Genomic DNA, 13,248 nt, shown 5'->3' on the forward strand with positions numbered 1-13,248 from the left:
GCCCCAGTACATCATGTTAATGACTGTGTGTAATGTGTGTTGTGGTGTTCAGGTGAATACTGGATCGATCCTAACCAGGGCTGTACTGGAGACTCCTTCAAGGTCTACTGTAACTTCACCGCTGGAGGAGAGACCTGTATCTACCCCGACAAGAAGTCCGCTGGCGTACGTTGCTGGAAAACAATGTCTATAGTGTCTCGCTGTTAGACCTTTTCTGTATATATATATATATATATTATTCAGAGACATTAACAGTTAGCCTGTTGTTTTATGTCTGTGTAACAGGTCAGAATCTCAAACTGGCCCAAGGAGGCTCCAGGATCATGGTTCAGTGAATTCAAACGGGGAAAAATAGTAAGTGGAGAAAATATCCACCTCTCAAAGCAGTTATAGATTTCTGATATTCACAGTCACTTTCAATGACAACTGTCACCCTTTCTCTACTTCTCCTCTGCCCCCTCTCCTCTACCTCCCCCTCCCCTCCCCCTCCCCCTCTGCCCCCTCTCCTCTACCTCCCCCTCCCCCTCTGCCCCCTCTCCTCTACCTCCCCCTCTCCCTCTGCCCCCTCTCCTCTACCTCCCCCTCCCCCTCTGCCCCCTCTCCTCTACCTCCCCCTCCCCCTCTGCCCCCTCTCCTCTACCTCCCCCTCCCCCTCTGCCCCCTCTCTTCTACCTCCCCCTCCCCTCCCCCTCCCCCTCTGCCCCCTCCCCTCTACCTCCCCCTCTGCCCCCTCTCCTCTACCTCCCCCTCACCCCCTCTCCTGCCCCTCTCCCTCCTCCTCTGCCCCCTCTCCTCTACCTCTCCTCTCTCCCTCTCCCTCCCCCTCTGCCCCCTCTCCTCTCCTCTACCTCCCCCTCCCCCTCCACCTCTGCCCCCTCTCCTCTACCTCCCCTCCCCCTCCTCCTCTAACCCCTCCCCTCTACCTCCCCTCTCCCTCCCCCTCTGCCCCCTCCCCTCTACCTCCCCTCCCCCTCCCCCCTCCCCCCTGTCCCCTCCCCTCTACCTCCCCTCCCCCTCTTCCCCCTCCCCTCCCCCTCCCCCAGTTGAACTATGTGGACATGGAGGAGAACACCATCCAGACGGTCCAGATGACCTTCCTGAAGCTGCTCAGCTCAACGGCCCGTCAGAATTTCACCTACATCTGCCACCAGTCGGTAGCCTGGTACGATGCCAAGGCAGACAGCTACGACAAGGCTCTACGCTTCCTGGGTTACAACGACGAGGAGATGTCCTACGATAATAACCCCTTCATCAAGGCACTTTCAGATGGATGCTCAGTAAGGACACAGTATAGATTATATACAGTTTATATTATATACAGTTTATATTATATACAGGTTATAGTAAATACAGGTTGTATTAAATACAGGTTATATTATATACAGGTTATAGTAAATACAGGTTGTATTAAATACAGGTTATATTATATACAAGTTATATTATATACAGGTTATATTATATACAGGTTATATTATATACAGTATTTAGGTTGTATTATATACTGGTTATATTATATACAGTATTTAGGTTATATTATATACTGGTTATATTATATACAGTATTTAGGTTATATTATATACAGGTTATATTATATACAGGTTATATTATATACAGGTTATATTATATACAGTATTTAGGTTATATTATATACTGGTTATATTATATACAGTATTTAGGTTATATTATATACTGGTTATATTATATACAGTATTTAGGTTATATTATATACTGGTTATATTATATACAGTATTTAGGTTATATTATATACAGGTTATATTATATGCATGTTATATTATACACAGTATTTAGGTTATATTATATACAGGTTATATTATATACAGTATTTAGGTTATATTATATACTGGTTATATTATATACAGTATTTAGGTTATATTATATACAGGTTATATTATATACAGTATTTAGGTTATATTATATACTGGTTATATTATATACAGTATTTAGGTTATATTATATACTGGTTATATTATATACAGTATTTAGGTTATATTATATACAGGTTATATTATATACAGTATTTAGGTTATATTATATACTGGTTATATTATATACAGTATGTAGATTATATTACATACATGTTATATTACATACAGTATTTAGGTTATATTATATACAGGTTATATTATATACAGTATTTAGGTTATATTATATACTGGTTATATTATATACAGTATTTAGGTTATATTATATACAGGTTATATTATATGCATGTTATATCATATACAGTATTTAGGTTATATTATATACAGGTTATATTATACACAGGTTATATTACATACAGTATTTAGGTTATGATATATACTGGTTATATTATATACTGGTTATATTATATACAATATTTCGGTTATATTATATACAGGTTATATTATATACAGTATTTAGGTCATATTATATACAGGTTATATTACATACAGTATTTAGGTTATATAATATACAGGTTATATTATATACAGTATGTAGATTATATTATATACATATTATATTATATACGGTATTTAGGTTATATTATATACAGGTTATATTATATACAGTATTTAGTTTATACAGTGCATTGCGAAAGTATTCGGCCCCCTTGAACTTTGCGACCTTTTGCCACATTTCAGGCTTCAAACATAAAGATTTAGAACTGTATTTTTTTGTGAAGAATCAACAACAAGTGGGACACAATCATGAAGTGGAACGACATTTATTGGATATTTAAAACTTTTTTAACAAATCAAAAACTGAAAAATTGGGCGTGCAAAATTATTCAGCCCCCTTAAGTTAATACTTTGTAGCGCCACCTTTTGCTGCGATTACAGCTGTAAGTCGCTTGGGGTATGTCTCTATCAGTTTTGCACATCGAGAGACTGACATTTTTTCCCATTCCTCCTTGCAAAACAGCTCGAGCTCAGTGAGGTTGGATGGAGAGCATTTGTGAACAGCAGTTTTCAGTTCTTTCCACAGATTCTCGATTGGATTCAGGTCTGGACTTTGACTTGGCCATTCTAACACCTGGATATGTTTATTTTTGAACCATTCCATTGTAGATTTTGCTTTATGTTTTGGATCATTGTCTTGTTGGAAGACAAATCTCCGTCCCAGTCTCAGGTCTTTTGCAGACTCCATTAGGTTTTTTGGCTCCATCCATCTTCCCATCAATTTTAACCATCTTCCCTGTCCCTGCTGAAGAAAAGCAGGCCCAAACCATGATGCTGCCACCACCATGTTTGAGAGTGGGGATGGTGTGTTCAGCTGTGTTGCTTTTACGCCAAACATAACGTTTTGCATTGTTGCCAAAAAGTTCAATTTTGGTTTCATCTGACCAGAGCACCTTCTTCCACATGTTTGGTGTGTCTCCCAGGTGGCTTGTGGCAAACTTTAAACAACACTTTTTATGGATATCTTTAAGAAATGGCTTTCTTCTTGCCACTCTTCCATAAAGGCCAGATTTGTGCAATATACGACTGATTGTTGTCCTATGGACAGAGTCTCCCACCTCAGCTGTAGATCTCTGCAGTTCATCCAGAGTGATCATGGGCCTCTTGGCTGCATCTCTGATCAGTCTTCTCCTTGTATGAGCTGAGAGTTTAGAGGGACGGCCAGATCTTGGTAGATTTGCAGTGGTCTGATACTCCTTCCATTTCAATATTATCGCTTGCACAGTGCTCCTTGGGATGTTTAAAGATTGGGAAATCTTTTTGTATCCAAATCCGGCTTTAAACTTCTTCACAACAGTATCTCGGACCTGCCTGGTGTGTTCCTTGTTCTTCATGATGCTCTCTGCGCTTTTGACGGACCTCTGAGACTATCACAGTGCAGGTGCATTTATACGGAGACTTGATTACACACAGGTGGATTGTATTTATCATCATTAGTCATTTAGGTCAACATTGGATCATTCAGAGATCCTCACTGAACTTCTAGAGAGAGTTTGCTGCACTGAAAGTAAAGGGGCTGAATAATTTTGCACGCCCAATTTTTCAGTTTTGATTTGTTAAAAAAGTTTGAAATATCCAATAAATGTCGTTCCACTTCATGATTGTGTCCCACTTGTTGTTGATTCTTCACAAAAAAATACAGTTTTATATCTTTATGTTTGAAGCCTGAAATGTGTCAAAAGGTCTCAAAGTTCAAGGGGGCCGAATACTTTCGCAAGGCACTGTATCATATACAGGTTATATTATATACAGGTTATATTATATACAGGTTATATTATATACAGTATTTAGGTTATATTATATACAGGTTATATTATATACAGTATGTAGATTATATTACATACATGTTATATTACATACAGTATTTAGGTTATATTATATACAGGTTATATTATATACAGTATGTAGATTATATTACATACATGTTATATTACATACAGTATTTAGGTTATATTATATACAGGTTATATTATATACAGTATGTAGATTATATTACATACATGTTATATTACATACAGTATTTAGGTTATATTATATACAGGTTATATTATATACAGTATGTAGATTATATTATATACTGTATGCAGATTATATCTTATACAGTATGTAGGTTGTATTATATACAGGTTATATTATAAGCAGTTTGTAGGTTATATTATATAGAAGTTATATTATATGCAGTTTATATTATATACAGAATGTAAATTATATCATATAAAGGTTATATTATATACAGTATTTAGGTTATATTATATACAGTATTTAGGTTATATTACATGCAGTGTTTAGGTTATATTATATACAGTATTTGGGTTATATTATATACAGTATTTGGGTTATATTATATACAGTATTTAGGTTATATTATATACAGTATTTAGGTTATATTATATACAGTATTTAGGTTATATTATATACAGTATTTAGGTTATATTATATACAGTATTTAGGTTATATTATATACAGTATTTGGGTTATATTATATACAGTATTTAGGTTATATTATATACAGTATTTAGGTTATATTATATACAGTATTTAGGTTATATTACATGCAGTGTTTAGGTTATATTCTATACAGGTTATATTGATCCTGGTAACTGGTAGTTCTTTATCAGATCTTGATCACCACAGTAACTCGCTCTCCCTTGTCCCACCCCCTCTTTCCCCTTCACTCTCCCTCTCCCTTCCACCCTCCTCCGCCTTCCCTTCCACCCTCCCCCTCCTCCGCCTTCTCTTCCACCCTCCCCCTCCTCCGCCTTCCCTTCCACCCTCCCCCTCCTCCTCCTTCCCTTCCACCCTCCCCCTCCTCCGCCTTACCTTCCACCCTCCTCCTCCTTCCCTTCCACCCTCCCCCTCCTCCTCCTTCCCTTCCACCCTCCCCATCCTCCCTTCCACCCTCCCCCTCCTCCTCCTTCCCTTCCACCCTCCCACTCCTCCTCCTTCCCTTCCACCCTCCCCCTCCTCCGCCTTCCATTCCACCCCCCCCTCCTCCGCCTACCATTCCACCCCCCCCTCCTCCGCCTTCCCTTCCACCCTCCTCCGCCTTCCCTTCCACCCTCCTCCGCCTTCCCTTCCACCTTCCCCCTCCTCCGCCTTCCCTTCCACCCTCCTCACCTTTCCCTTCCACTCTCCCCTCCTCACCTTTCCCTTCCACTCTCCTCCCTCCTCACCTTTCCCTTCCACTCTCCCCCCTCCTCACCTTTCCCTTCCACTTTCCCCTCCTTACCTTTCCCTTCCACTCTCCCCCTCCTCACCTTTCCCTTCCACTCCCCCCTCCTCACCTTTCCCTTCCACTCTCCCCCCTCCTCACCTTTCCCTTCCACTCTCCCCCCTCCTCACCTTTCCCTTCCACTCTCCCCTCCTCACCTTTCCCTTCCACTCTCCCCCCTCCTCACCTTTCCCTTCCACTCTCCCCCCTCCTCACCTTTCCCTTCCACTCTCCCCCCTCCTCACCTTTCCCTTCCACTCTTCCCCCTCCTCCATCTTCACTTCTATCCTCTCCAGCTGAAGTCGGGCTACTCCAAGACAGTGATGGAGATCAACACTCCTCGCATCGACCAGGTGCCCGTCATCGATGTCATGTTCAATGACTTTGGTGAGCCCAGCCAGCGGTTCGGTTTCGAGGTGGGCCCTGTCTGCTTCATGGGCTAGGACCTGACCACCACCCCCCGACTCCCCGACCAGCTGAAGGACAGGGTTAGAGGGTGTTCTGTTCCATGCATGCCTTGTACTGCCGACTGAATTCCTGACATCAATCACTCACCCTCCCTATACTCCACTCGACCTGGCCTCAGGCTCTAAACCAAACCTGTGTTTTATATCCTTGATAAGGTGATCAGACCACCAGTTTCAGACCAGCAGCACGCTGCCCCCCACCCCCCACCCCCCCCACTCGAGAACAGCGTGCCGCCCTCCTCTGCCCTGTCGTAGAAGCATTGTCCCAGGGGAATACTCCTCGCCCTTGTAGGGCCAATCACACAGTGACTTTACCTTGTAACAGGAGGGACATGAGGAATAAAGGAGGCTTGATGCCGTCCACGGACAGTGGTGCACTTTCAGCAAACAGAGGGAGGATCCACTCACCCCAACGCCCCCCTTTCCTCTCCTCGTCTTTCCCCCTTCTCGTCCCTTACCCCATGACCTTATCTAGAGAGACGTTCCGCTCACCTGCCAAGCCCCCTTCCTCCCTTCCCCAGACTCCCTGTCTGGTAGCTCCAGTCCCCTCCTCCCTTCCCCAGCCTCCCTGTCTGGTAGCTCCAGTCCCCTCCTCCCTTCCCCAGCCTCCCTGTCTGGTAGCTCCAGTCTCCTCGTCCCTCCCCCAGCCCAGTCTCCCTGTCTGGTAGCTCCAGTCTCCTCGTCCCTCCCACAGCCCAGCCTCCCGGTCTGGTAGCTCCAGTCCCCTCCTCCCTTCCCCAGCCTCCCTGTCTGGTAGCTCCAGTCCCCTCCTCCCTCCCCCAGCCCAGCCTCCCTGTCTGGTAGCTCTAGTGTTGCTCCAGATACAACCACAGAGGTGCTTTTGTGCGGAACACAGAAAACCAAAGGTGCTACAAAAAAAAGTGCATTTTTATAAACTGTAATTATTATTATTATTTTGTACAATACTGTTCTCTTTCTGAGTCCACTCTTCAAAAAAAAAAACATGCATGTGTACCAAGACTCTTAATAAAATGTTTTAATAATGTTATAATAAATAAATGTTAGTAATACTATATAGAAAATACATTTGCAATAAATATATTTGTTTGTTTTAAATGTCTGTTGAGAAACAAATTGGTAAGTAAGAAAGTAGTCCTATGTTGTCGTTGTTTTTGGATTACAATGTTAATGTCAGCAGTTGAATACAAATCTTCTCTATTTTGTATTTATGAAGAATCTCCTTTTGTAAATATTGACCATTATAAAGCACTTAAAGCATTATTCTCCCCCTCCAACACTATACTCTAATCTACTCTACAGTGAAGGGTTATACACATAATAGGCCTATATGTATATGGTTTAGTAACCCTTAGTAACCACACATATATATATATATATGCTTACTAATGGTTACTAAACCATATTGAACAACAATGAACTCAAAGTGAGCTCTCTAAACAGGACTTGTTCTTTCCAACTATTAAATCTTGTTTTTTTCTTTCTTATTTGTGCCCGCTAAATCAAGAAGTTGCTAAATAAAAATGAGTAATGTAAAAATGTCCACAAAGCCAATAGGTATTGTCCTCTCAACTAAAGCTTCCTCTGCCAGATAGATGTGATCCCACAGAATGGTATGCCTCAATCGCTCTACGTACATCAAGTTGAGATTCTATAGGATGGATGACAAACCTTGATGTATATACAATTAAGTTATATATTTATAGTTATATACAATTAAGTTTACATATTTGGATGAGGAAAATAAAAATCCGTATTTGTGTAGGTTCTTCATGTCCAATTCCTAACCGTCTGTCAATGATGCCAAGTAAATTAGCTCTTTATACAGTTCAGCTGTTTTCCTGTAACAGTAATGAGGTAATGTTTTCCTGTAACAGTAATGAGGTAATGTTTTCCTGTAACAGTAATGAGGTAATGTTTTCCTGTAACAGTAATGAGGTAATGTTTTCCTGTAACAGTAATGAGGTAATGTTTTCCTGTAACAGTAATGAGGTAATGTTTTCCTGTAACAGTAATGAGGTAATGTTTTCCTGTAACAGTAATGAGGTAATGTTTTCCTGTAACAGTAATGAGGTAATGTTTTCCTGTAACAGTAATGAGGTAATGTTTTCCTGTAACAGTAATGAGGTAATGTTTTCCTGTAACAGTAATGAGGTAATGTTTCCCTGTAACAGTAATGAGGTAATGTTTCCCTGTAACAGTAATGAGGTAATGTTTTCCTGTAACAGTAATGAGGTAATGTTTCCCTGTGCTTTTGATGGTTGATTCATATTAAAACTGGATTCTGAACAATGTGTCGATTTGACCGTCTGTATCCTTCACTATCTCTAGTGATTCCATGATGACTCCATGGCGCTTTACCGTGACAGATTATTCTTCCCTTTCATCAAAGGATTAAATGATCCTAATCTCTTAAACATTGTCAGGTTAGGCTAATCTGTGGTGTGATATGTCTGAGTCGTGGTGCTTCTGTTCCTACCCACAAATCCGAGGTACACCTCCATCTGGTCCCCCCGAGCGCCTCTCTCTCTCTCCTACTCCGACCCAGACTTTGATCGTGGTGGCCATGATGAAACAGTATGAAAGGTACAGACAGTTGGCATCACATGATGTTTCCCTAGGCCCTAGGTCTGTAAACACTGTACAGCTTTATTCCACATGGTCACAGTGTGATGGCAGCTCTGTCAGCTTCTCTTTTAGGGCAAAGTCTTACCCTGACACACCAGGACAGAAAAGTGGAGCCGGAGAAGATGGCTGACATTTTACATATCCCGAAACAATTGTGTCTTTTTGTTTGTTTATTTGCGCTGTTTGTAACTTATATTTTTTTTTATTATTTTGTACATAATGTTGCCACTAACGTCTCTTATGACCGAAAATAACTTCTAGACATGAGGACTGTGATTACTCACCACGGACTAGCGGAATGCTTTTTCTCCTTTAACAAGTCCGACGTGATATACTGCTTTCTCGGGAACAGGCCCACATCCCCGTCATTTGCGTGAAGAGGAGGCATAGATAAAGGGGCCAGAGGGCGGGGCTGCCTTCTGAGAATTCGTAGGCGATCGAATAAACCCCCACTTCCTTCTATTCTGCTAGCAAACGTGCAATCTTTGGACAATAAAACAGATGACCTACGCGGAAGATTAAACTTGCAAAGGGACATTCAAATCTGTGATATCTTATGCTTCACGGAGTCGTTGCTGAATAGTGACACTATCAACAAAATACAGATGCTGGTTATACGCTGTGCCGTCAGGATAGAACAGTGGCGTCTGGTAAGACAAGGGTTGGCGGACTATGTATTTTTGTAAAATAACAGCTGGTGCACGATATCTAAGGAAGTCTCGAGCTATTGCTCGCCTGAGTATCTCATGATAAGATGTAGACCACACTATGTACCTAGATAGTTTTAATCTGTATTTTTCATAACTGTTTACATACCACCACAGACTGACGCTGGCACTAAGACAGCATTGAATGAGCTGTATTCCATTTTACCAAATTTATAGCAGCATGTTAAATGTGTAACCAGAGGGAGAAAAAACTCTTGGCCTTCTTTACTCCACACACGCCCTCCATTTGGCAAATCTGACCATAATTCTATCCTCCTGATTCCAGCGTACAAGCACAAATTAAAGTAGGAAGCACCAGTGACTTGATCAATAAAAAAGGGGTCAGATGAAGCATACGCTAAACTACAGGACTGTTTTGCACAGACTGGAACATGTTCTGGGATTCCTCCGTTGGCATTGAGGACTACAGCACATCTGTCATTGGCTTCATCAATAAGTGCATCGATGACGTCGTCCCCACAGTGACCGTACGTACCTACCCCAACCAGAAGCCATGGATTACAGGCAACATCCGCACTGAGCTAAAGGGTAGAGCTGCCGCTTTCAAGGAGCAGGACTCTAACCCGGAAGCTTCTAAGAAATCCCTCTATGCCCTCCGATGAACCATCAAACAGGCAAAGCGTCAATACAGGACTAAGATCAAATTGTACTAGACCGGCTCTGATGCTCGTCAGATGTGGCAGGGCTTGCAAACCATTAGAGACTACAAAGAGAAGCACAGCCAAGAGCTGCCCAGTGGCACGAGTCTACCAGATGAGCTAAACTAGTTCTATGCTCGCATCGAGGCAAATATCACTGAAACATGAATGAGAGCACTAGCTGTTCCAGAAGACTGTGTGATCATGCTCTCCACAGCCAATGTGACTAAGACTGTTAAATATGTAAACATTCACAAGGCCACAGGGCCAGATGGATTACCAGGACTTGTACTGCGAGCATGCACTGACCAACTGGCAAGTTGCTTCTCAGACATTTTCAACCTCTCCCTGTCCGAGTCTGTAAAACCAACATGTTTTAAGCAGACCACCATAGTGCCTGTGCCCAAGAAAACTGAGGTAACCTGCCTTTCCCACCTGGACAAAAGGAATACCTATGTGAGAATGCTATTCATTGACTACAGCTCAGCATTCAACACCATAGTGAACTCAAAACTCATCAATAAGCTAAGGACCCTGGGACTAAATACCTCCCTCTGCAACTGGATCCTGGACTTCCTGACGAGCCGCTCCTGGGTGGTAAGGGTAGGTAACAACACATCCGCCACGCTGATCCTCAACACAGGAGTCCCTCAGGGGTGCGTGCTCAGTCCCTCCTGTACTCACTGTTCACTCATGACTGCACAGCTTGGCACGACTCCAAAATCATTATTAAGTTTGCCAATGACACAACAGATCACCGACAACGACGTGACAGCCTATAGGGAGGAGGTCAGAGACCTGGCCGTGTGGTGCCAGAACACAACCTCTCCCTCAATGTGATCAAGACAGGAGTTGATGGTGGACTACAGGAAAGAGAGGAAAGTAAAGGGCCGAGCATGCCCCCATTCTCATCGACGGGGCGTGGAGCAGGTTGAGAGCTTCAAGTTCCTTCAAGTTCCTTGGTGTCCACATCACCAACAAACTAACATGGTCCAAGCACACCAAGACAAAGAGGGCATGACAAAACCTATTCCCCCTCAGGAAACTGAAAAGATTTGGCATGAGTCATCAGATCCTCAATAGGTTTTACAGCTGTGCCATCGAGAGCATCTGGTTGCATCACCGCCTGGTATGGCAATTTCTCGGCTTCCGAACGCAAGGCACTACAGAGGGTAATGAGAACAGCCCAGTACGTCACTGGGGCCGAGCCTCCTGCCATCCAGGACCTCTATATCAGGCGGTGTCAGAGGAAGGCCCTAAAAATTGTCAAAGACCCCACCCACCCCAGTCATAGACTGTTCTCTCTGCTACCGCACTGCAAGCAGTACCGGAGCGCCAAGTCTAGGTCCAAGAGGCTTCTAAACAGCTTCTACCCCCCCCCCCTCTTTTTCACCACTGCTACTCTCAGTTGTTGTCATCTATGCATAGTCACTCTAATAACTCTACCTACATGTACATATTACCTCAACTAACCAGTACCCCCACACATTGACTCTGTACCGGTACCACCTTGTATATACTGCTGCTCTTTAATTTCTTGTTACTTGTATTTCTTATTCTTATCCTTATTGTTTTTAACTTCATTGCTGGTTATGGGCTAGTAAGTAAGCATTTCACTGTAAGGTTGTATTTGACGTACGTGACTAATAAAATGGGATTTGATTTGATTTGATATCCAATCTTCCACTGCTCCCTCAAATCTAGCAGTTTACAAAAAACACCTACAAATACCAACTGAAGACATTTTCTTCCAACATAATTACTCTTGTTTCTGTGTGGGTCTAAAGACACACACACACACACACACACACACACACACACACACACACACACACACACACACACACACACACACACACAAACAAACGTTGGACTGTGTTACTAATGAGTCGATGAATCACTAGAACTGAGCATCAGCGAGAGAGAGAGTCATTGACAGAACTGAGAGACAGTTAACAACGACAACAATCAAAATGTAAATTTGTTATACCCTTGTCATACTTAGTTCTCTTTGTTTTCAATCATGTTTGTTACACGTCACGTTATATCACACAGTACATGTTGTGTTACATGTTTTATGTTGTGTTATATGCATATTCTGTGTGTGTGCCAGTTTCTCAGCGTGTATGTTGGAAAAGTGAATCATCTGTTAGTTGATCATCCATGTCCCTGTTCATCCCATATGGTGGTAGTCAGTGAAGACACATGGCGCTCTGGCAAACAGTGAACAACTTAACATTCAGAAGAACAGGGCTGAGAAGAGACTGAAACTTAACATTCAGAAGAACAGCGCTGAGAAGAGACTGAAACTTAACATTCAGAAGAACAGGGCTGAGAAGAGACTGAAACTTAACATTCAGAAGAACAAGGCTGATAAGAGCACGAAACTTCCTGACTCTTGTGTGAACGATTTCGTAAAGGTCCAATACAGTTGTTTTTTAAAATCTCAAAATCAAATCATTTCAACAGCATACCACCCTGCTGGATTGCCTCTGATGGTAAGCAGGGTCGGTCCTGGTCGGTCCCTGGATGGGACACCAGGTGCTGCTAGAAGTGGTGTTGGAGGACCAGTAGCGGGCACTGTGGTCAAAGGTATTTGGTATTTTATGAGGATCCCTATTAGCTGTTCCTGGAAGAAACATAAAACATGACATAACATTAACAGACAAGAAAAACTCAAGGACAGAACTACATCAATTTAAAAATGACACACGTAGCCTACATATCAATACAGACACACAAACTATCTGGGTCAAATAGGGCAGAGGCATTGTGCCATGAGGTGTAGCTTTCTCTTTTTTTGAAACCAGGTTTGCTGTTCATTTGAGCAATATGAGATGGAATGTAGTTCCATACTATACACTTACTTGAATTTGTTCTGGATTTGGGGACTGTGAAAAGACCCCTGGTGGCATGTCTGGTAGGGGTAAATGTGTGTGTCAGAGCCGTGTGGAAATTGACTATACAAACAACTTGGAACACATTAGTGTTTCTTATAAAAAGAAGAAGTGATGCAGTCAGTCTCTCCTCAACTCTTAGCCAAGAGAGACGGGCAGCATAGTATTTATATCAGCCCTCTGATTACCATGAAGAGCAAGACATCCCACTCTGTTCTGGGCCAGCTGCAGCTTAACTAGGTCTTTCCTTACAGCACAG

General features: G+C 42.3%; 1 protein-coding gene across 1 annotated transcript in view; it reads left to right on the forward strand.

Moving 5' to 3' along the window:
* LOC110508247 (collagen alpha-1(XI) chain) overlaps positions 1-8,392 on the forward strand; it is a 234,535-nt gene extending 226,143 nt beyond the window's left edge. The window contains exons 61-64 of the mRNA XM_036965973.1: positions 53-165; positions 286-354; positions 1,044-1,277; positions 5,949-8,392. Coding sequence (XP_036821868.1) covers positions 53-165; positions 286-354; positions 1,044-1,277; positions 5,949-6,095 — 563 coding nt within the window. The 3' untranslated portion in view covers positions 6,096-8,392. The remainder of the gene's footprint in view (positions 1-52; positions 166-285; positions 355-1,043; positions 1,278-5,948) is intronic.
* Positions 8,393-13,248: the final 4,856 nt, after the last annotated feature.

Source organism: Oncorhynchus mykiss, chromosome 28 (assembly GCF_013265735.2).
Source record: "Oncorhynchus mykiss isolate Arlee chromosome 28, USDA_OmykA_1.1, whole genome shotgun sequence".
NCBI classification, from domain to species: Eukaryota; Metazoa; Chordata; class Actinopteri; order Salmoniformes; family Salmonidae; genus Oncorhynchus; species Oncorhynchus mykiss.